This window comes from Taurulus bubalis (assembly GCF_910589615.1).
Source record: "Taurulus bubalis genome assembly, chromosome: 19".
Taxonomy (NCBI): domain Eukaryota; kingdom Metazoa; phylum Chordata; class Actinopteri; order Perciformes; family Cottidae; genus Taurulus; species Taurulus bubalis.
This window is the reverse complement of record NC_136607.1, coordinates 1138220-1146632: the sequence shown is the minus strand read 5'-3', so window position 1 is coordinate 1146632 and position 8413 is coordinate 1138220. Positions and strand designations below refer to the sequence as shown.

At 43.3% G+C, this 8413-nt stretch overlaps 1 protein-coding gene across 1 annotated transcript; it reads right to left on the bottom strand.

Annotated features, from left to right (window-relative positions):
* Positions 1-2893: 2893 nt before the first annotated feature.
* LOC306751286 (uncharacterized protein) lies at positions 2894-7704 on the bottom strand. The gene is made up of 3 exons (XM_079234847.1): positions 7413-7704; positions 7177-7312; positions 2894-3179 (listed from the first exon to the last, which is right to left on the bottom strand). Exons 2-3 carry the CDS (start codon positions 7296-7298, stop codon positions 3056-3058), a joined length of 246 nt encoding a protein of 81 aa, XP_079090973.1. The 5' UTR covers positions 7299-7312; positions 7413-7704; the 3' UTR covers positions 2894-3055.
* Positions 7705-8413: the final 709 nt, after the last annotated feature.

Sequence of the window (8413 nt, the reverse complement as noted above, 5' to 3'; positions counted from 1 at the left end):
GAAAGGGGCGGAGCCAAAGGGGAGTTGCTAACTTCAGCTTGGATGGAATCCTCTGCTCTGGTTCTGTGAAACCAGATATTTGGTCGTGATTGTTATTAACAACTTTCCCCTTTATGGCAGTGATTATGAATAGACTCTCTCTCAGCACATCTTGTCAGACTGTTGTTCACACTTTTTGTTGGAGCGTCAGTTCTTCCAAGACTTCTTCCCTCATAACCAAAATGTCTTCACTGTTTGATTCCACATTTTCCTTCAGGTCTCACTTGGAGAAGGTCTGCAAATGGGTCCAATTTCAGGTTCACAAGAGATTACGTGTCACAAAGGCAGCTAAGATGAAGAAGCACGACATGCTTTCTATGTTTCACTGAGTGTTCAACAACCTGGACACAGGCGAACACCACGACTCTCAAACCACTAAAGTCATTGTATAAACGAACACTCAACATCTTTGACAATAAATCTGTTAAAAAGACAGTTTGTTACCACTAGAACCGCAAATCGCTCCTCAGGAGGGGATTGCATCGTCCCACTCAGGGAAAGGGCTTTCAGTCAGTCTGCATTTCCTGTAGAACTCCATCCATCTACCTGCATGATTACTGTTGCTTAGCTGTGTCTTTGCATGCTTTGTGCTTCTGCTTTGTGTGTTTTTAGTGTCCAACAATGCAACATAATATTGACTTTAGTTCATGTATTTTTTAACATAATTATCCCTGATTTATTTGCTTTGCATTTGTTGTTTTATAAGATGTGTTGTTGTGTTGTTTTATAAGATGTGTTGTTGTGTTGTTTTATAAGATGTATTGTTTTATAAGCATGTGCTGCTTGTCTTAATAGCACTTGACAGTGTAGTATATGTGTGTCCTGAATGATGTTTCTAATCATTAATATTCTCTCCTCTTTTATTCTTGTAAAGGGTAAATGATGCGAAACTCATATTCTGTTTTTAGGGTGACTTTGTAACAACTGTCAGGGACTACAGATGAAAAATGTCCTCTAGATTAACTCTTTACAGGAATACTTATAAATGTGCACTGTCCCTACAAATAAAGCCCAAAAGGTGTTTGGATGAATCTGATTACATATCTAGACCTTTGTGACTGATTTGAGGTTTGTCGAACAGTTTGAGACAGACAGACACACACAAACACACACACGCATGCACACGCACACACACACACACACACACACTCCAGCCTACAGATGATGGATCTGAAGAGCTATTAGCAGGCCTGTCATATGTGATCTGCATTATAATCAGAACTTCAATCTTCAGCTCTTCATAAACACACAGAGACTGACGAGGAGCAGAGACCCGGCAGGAAGTAGAGATGTCATGATGAGTATGTATGAGGAACTGTGACAAAAAAGAAAAGAAAAAATCCTCATTTTTATCCCTTAGATTGAATTCATCTCTTCAGAAAAACGTTGACCTGGAGGCATAAAGAAAGACATAGTTTGATGAAATATGTATCTTTGGTACTCATTGTTGTAAAGTGTTTTACAAAGAGTCTTTATGGTCTGAAGTCTTTATTTGCTTTATTGTGAGCAGTAATACAGGACTGGATACCGCGCCTCATTGCAGACGTGTAACAAGGAAGTAAATAAAGCAAAACAAGACAGAAAACCAGCAACCAGAATGAAACAAACATGAATAAATCACCATGCAGCACACGGATCACGTTAACGCATTTGCAAAGATATACTCCTTCCATCCCAGAGCAGTGCCACCTAGGGGTGATTTGTGCAGTGCATCTAAACTAGCGCTGGGTATCGTTTGAGGAATGGCGATGCCAGAACCAACACCAGAACCTTTAAGTGATCCCGGAACCAACAGAGTACTTCTTTCAGTACCGGTAACCGATCTAGCGTCAGAGTAGCGCCCTGTCCGGTCTCTGTGACGCTGTTAGCTCCACTGTTAGCTCCACTGTTAGCTCCACTGATGTTCACGCTGTTAGCTCCACTGTTAGCTCCACTGTTAGCTCCACTGATGTTCACGCTGTTAGCTCCACTGTTAGCTCCACTGATGTTCACGCTGTTAGCTCCACTGTTAGCTCCACTGATGTTCACGCTGTTAGCTCCACTGATGTTCACGCTGTTAGCTCCACTGTTAGCTCCACTGTTAGCGCCACTGATGTTCACACTGTTAGCTCCACTGTTAGCTCCACTGTTAGCTCCACTGTTAGCTCCACTGATGTTCACGCTGTTAGCTCCACTGATGTTCACGCTGTTAGCTCCACTGTTAGCTCCACTGTTAGCTCCACTGATGTTCACGCTGTTAGCTCCACTGATGTTCACGCTGTTAGCTCCACTGTTAGCTCCACTGTTAGCGCCACTGATGTTCACACTGTTAGCTCCACTGTTAGCTCCACTGTTAGCTCCACTGTTAGCTCCACTGATGTTCACGCTGTTAGCTCCACTGATGTTCACGCTGTTAGCTCCACTGTTAGCTCCACTGTTAGCTCCACTGTTAGCTCCACTGTTAGCTCCGACGTCACATTTTAAAATCTTACTTGATGAATGGATCAGTAGTTCAATAGTTGTGCTTGAGTTTGATGTTGTTACTGTGGAGTGTAATGATGCTCCGCCTCCTGACCAGCTGGTCTTGCACCCAATCTGACAAACAAACCAAATATGTGTTATTGCAACACCTGCAACCGCACATGTGATGCATTATAATTATACAGGACGGAGACGAGAAGGACAGAGGACTGTGAGTTTGAGACGAGAATGCTGATGCATTTGTTTGGTCTAATTGCACGTTTGATATTGTCACGCAGTCTCTCGTATTACCATGGAAACAAACGTTGACGAGCATATTTTGTCATAGTTTTACAACAACATGTTTACTGATCTGGTCTTATTTGGAAGTCAAAAATCCTTTTTTCTGTACTTTTGTATAGTGATTTTACTCAAAGTAACAGAAGTTATTGTTATTGTTTCTAAATATCTAGTTTATGTAGATGTTAAAAGAAACATTAAAATGCCAGCGGGCATCTGCTTCTCCCTGCGAGCTGATTGGTGGAGGAGTTGCAGTGATCTTCTCCATCCGCTGCGTTCAGGGGGAATCCGGCCTCCCGAGACTCTGCCGAGCTTTCTGAGCTCGTCTGATTCTCTCCTCAAAGAAACTCTGCTGGTGCTGATTCCTCTGATCCAACCGGGCTAGCCACTGCTCCCTCAGCCTGCAGAGAGGGGAACAAGGAGTGAGCGGAGGTTTCAGACTGAACACAAGGGTGCAGGTGTGTTCCTTCAAGTGAGATGATGTAATGTGATCCAGGAACTCACTGCTTGATCCGTGAGTTTGAAGGTTTACCACAACACGCGTCATGGCTTATAATACTATGAGGCACAAGCAGGATACATTACAATGACGTGGTTACAGAGTAATGTAGACATGGACGGAAAGGGAAGTAGGCTTCCCACGCATGTGATGATGCAGAAGCAGGTTAAGGTGAGCGATGGCAGAAAGTGGAAGTTTATCAGCACAGATGCAGGCGCTCACTGGAGCTAACGCGGCGTCTGACTGATGGAGGAGCTGCAGCTCAAAGACTCAGTCAAACAGCAACATTTTACAGCAAAATAAATTAATGTCAATCCTATTAGACCACCAAGCAAACAGTCTTTTGAAATGACTTTCTATTCGTGGCATTTAAGTTAGATATTGGAAGTTATCATCTTGGATTTCGTCCGTCTCCATCTTGGTCTTTTGCAACCAGGGAATGGAAGTGACCATATTTGGACTGTGGAGGAGTCACATGGAGACTTTATTTTACTCTAAATGTACTAAGTGAACATCATGCTTATTGAAGAGGACTTGACAAAAGAGATTGAGACATAAACTCATGTTTAAAGGGTCATGTTCTCACATACTCGCTCTCTGTCGCCCCCCGATGGCCATTAGAGAGAATGCAAGGCTGTTTTCTGCATCAGCTTCACTCGGTAGAACCAGAGGTTACTGCCTGGAAAAAACAGTCAGCATTGGTTTCATTTTTCAGAACTGGAGGTCTTTAAACTCACAAATCACCAAATCAGTTCTGACTGAGACTCACGCCGAACACTGAGAACACTGAGAACACTGAGCAGCGTCCGCCTAGTGAAGGCGTTTTAAATGTATTACCATCCTGCGTTAAGGGAGACTAAAGTCATATGTGGCGTTGCGTAGTCCAGCGATGTGGAGATGAGTCGGGAGTTATCAGCACATCCCAGGGCCAGTGTTTACCGTGACACCATAACTCCTGGGCTCAAATCAATCGTGCAGACATCCAGGGAAATGTGATCTGTAGTCTTTGCTGTCAGGGCTAATTGTGTTACAGACCAATCGTGTGTGTGTGTGTGACAGGGTTCATATTGTTGTGTCTCTGTGAGCGCGTCCGTCTGTCAGCGCGCCCCACCGGGTGTTGGGTAATCTGCAGCCGGCCTCCTAATCAACATTCTCAGGCTACTATGTGATGACAGACACAGCCGAGTCCTTTCTCCACAACTAATCACGTTATGACGGAGAGCACAGAGGTGAGGACGGAAACAACATGTGCTGAACGCTCTGTTCTTCTCCTCTCTCACCCAGCGGGTCGCTGGTCTTCATGAACTCTAAAGACTTTGCTCAAACCACAGAACCTTCTTTTGGGTTCCAGCTGAGATCCCAAAAGCTTCCAAAGCCACGAGCGTCTTCTGAATCGACGCACGAGTGGAATATTCCCATCTGATCAGACGGTTGGGTCCCAGAGGTTTGGGGGTTTGCATATTTCACTCAACGCTAGCATCACACGGCTTTGATGAAGAGCTGGAACAACATGACACGGAATATATATTTACATGTATGTGTGATGCTGTCGGAGCCAATGGAGGAACCTGTGATCCCGAACATGAAGAAACGCTCCTCATCACCAGACTGTCACGTCTCTCTCTTTCTGCATGGTTTGACATGTGGGGGCGAAGTTGGTGCATGATATTGTTTAATTTTACAATAAACAGTTTATTGTAAAATTAAACAATATCATGCACCAACTTGGCCCCCACATGTCAACGGGATGGTTGGCTGCCAGGTTCGGCCCAATCCCCAGTCAGCGTTCGTTCCTTCAGGACATCTTTCCTGGTCGTTACCGCCAAGACGCCAGAAGAATAACTTACACACTTTACGGGTTTTCATCTTCACAAGATGTGGCAGACCGTTGGGTTGACGTGGGGGGGACTTTGCTTTAATGACATGAGGGATCACGAGGACCGCTGGTAATCAGGGGTCCATCCTATACGCTCCAGTCTAACACTGACTCCTCCATGGGGGAGTCAATTAATGAGGTCCAGTAAGAGAGAAGTTCCTCATGCAAAATCCAAAACATCACAATAATATCTTGCTTGAGGATTTAGTCCCATATGTATGTATGTATGTATATATATATATATATATATATATATATATATATATATATATATATATATATATATTTATATATCTATATATATATATATATTGAAGTAGTTACAAATAATTATCAAATCAAATAAAGTTCAATTAACTGAATTAATTACAAACAATAAATACTTTAATAATAAATACATCTTCTAATAAGAGAAGTGTGTGTGCAGGGACTTCATCTGGTTATTAATCCACTTGTTTCATTTCTCTGTTTAGGATTCTGATCATATTGGGCTCTTATTATGTGAAACAACTTCTGACTCACGTTCTGCTCCCGTCTGTTCATATCTCACTCAAGCTGCTTATCGGAATACACATCTGTGATTGGCCGAGTAGCATCACATGATGACATCGCACCATCACCGGCGCTGCTATCGTTAAAACCTTTTGAAAACCAACCTATTTTTAGGCCTCTGCTCGAAAATGTCATCCCCAAACTAAAACAGGTGTATCTCTGCAACCACTAGGGCTGTTTGAATAATGTTGTGTTATAATAAAAGAGTGTAATGAGAGTCGTGTGTTCAGATGTGTAGATATCAGTCTATATGTTACTGGTTATGAGTAAATGAAGAAGTGAATTATACAGTTTATATAGCAATATCTGCCATAGACCCCATATGGGATCCACAGTTTTCAACAGTAAAAAACAGGCCACTCACACAACTACACAACCACACAACCACTGTACGCTGCAACACAATCAACTCTCGCCTCTCTCCATGAAGCATCTTCTTTAAAGCATCATCCCAGAGTTTCATCCTTAGTTTTTTCATGTCCCATGACAACATTATCTTGACAACATATCAGCACTCTAACCACCGACTAGCATCGGCCGCTTGCTTGTTATTATCTATCTGATTGATATGTTTCAGGACGCCTGCTTCATGGAGGACGGTCCGTCAGAGGAAGCTTCAGGAGCAACATTCTGTCTGTTCCCTCAAATGTTTACCGTCTTTTCTATGACGGCGTCCGTCTGACAGACACAGCTCAGGGCAGACAAAACAATCTGCACTTTTAACTTTCTAGTGAGCGGCTCAAGGAGAAAAGGTGGGGATAAAGATGCTGTGCGCAGCGGTTGGGCTTCATGGGCTCCAAAATAACACTGTAATGAGAGAAACAACGCAATGTAGACACAGACGCTAACCCAACACACACACACACACACACACACACACACACACTTCTACTGGAACCAGACACACACAGACTGTTCAAAGAATCAAATGTTCTATCTCACCTTAAGAAAGAACATGAACTGAGCTTTCTCTCATACATTTCCCTGACTGACGATGTTTTTAGTGTGATGTCGAAGCAGAATAAATCCACTGCTCTTCAGAATGTACGGGGTACTGTTGCATTGTGGGCCGACAGACACGTCCAGAAGAAGGTCTCACCAGACAAACAGGGATTCAATGGCAATACACAAGGAAACACAACTATTCTGTATTCATATTAGTGAATACATGTTTTGAAGTTTGAATAATAAATACTGATGAACCCGGCTGATGTCAGTGTGTCGCCTGTAGAGGAGACTTGAGGAGCAAAGTCGCCTCGAGCTTCAGACTTCTGTCTGTGGTGAATGTTCTCTCATGTTCACAGAGTTGTCCTGATACCCGACAACCCACAACCCACGTGTTACAACGTGTGCATGGAGGTCGAAAGAAACTTCACTTTTTATCTGGGATTGAAGTGAGACTCAGAGCTGACCTCCACCCTCCAGCGACCCCGTAAAGAGGACTGCCCTCTGTGGATGACCTTGCGCTGACCTTGCCAGGGCGCTGCTCCTCCCGCGGCCCTCCTCCCCGTCCAGCTGCTCGCCGTGCTGAACGATCCTCCGCTCCCAGAACGACATCAGCTTCTGCTTGTCGTGAATCCGAGCCGCGTTCATCAGGACGGAGATCTCTGCAGGGAAAGGTTTGAAGAATGAACAATGCACACAAATATGAGTTTTATTCTTTTCACTCGTGAACACTGATGAACTGAATCCCCTTTGCATACTTACAGTCCTGCAGCTCGTGTGGATTCCTTTACTCCTTTCTCCTTTACTCTTCTTCTGTTTCTTCTCTTCTCCTTTCTTTTTTAATTCACATCTCTTTATGTCTCCGGTCTCCTCTTGTCCTCTTTTCTCTCTTTTACTTTCTGCTTTATCTCCTCTCTTAGCTCCTCCCCTCCTCTGCACCTTTCTGTTATCTTCTCTCCTCCTCTCCCTGTGATGTCCACCCTCCCTTCTTCCTCTCCTTCCGTCTGCTCTACTATTTATTCTTCATCTTCCCTCATGTCCTTCCTTCCTTCCACATTCTCTCCTTCTCGTTTCCCTCTCTTATGTTTTCTTCGTCCTTCTACTTTTCCTCTTCCTCTCCCTTCAGTTCTCTTATATATATATATATATATATATATATATATATATATATATATATATATATATATATATATATATATATAACGTCAGTGTTACTTTTCTTTTGGTTCCTCATGTGATCTTTGGGAGGTGCCGTGTTGGTTTGTTAGGAGGACAGTTTGTCACATGACTCCTCATATTCATCCCCGACTGTTCCCTGAAGAGATGTCTTGGTTTGTCCTGAAATAGTTAATGTTGGTGAGGATTAGTCTCCAGAGGAAGCAGCACTCATCTCTAACGGGACGAAGAACCCTGATGTTGTCATGGGGACGGCCTCTGGGTCCTGTCATCCAGAGACCACGTTTATAACAGTCAATGTTAAACAAGGTGTGGCATAATGCTGCGTTCACACCAAACGCCTTGAGAATGTTACTCGCGCCTGAAAGGGGGCGTGGCTTATCTCCGTAAAAACAGATACCGTTTCCTCCATCCACCATGGAAATAACCACTAGTTCTGCTTTATACTTGTGTCAACTCCACATGCGTGGGAACATCAGACTCCATGGTGTCTGGGTTCATAATATTCTATATATATTATATAATATTCACTGATGATGTTTTGGATTAATTTCGTCAAATACTTAAGTCTTAATTATAGCTGTTGG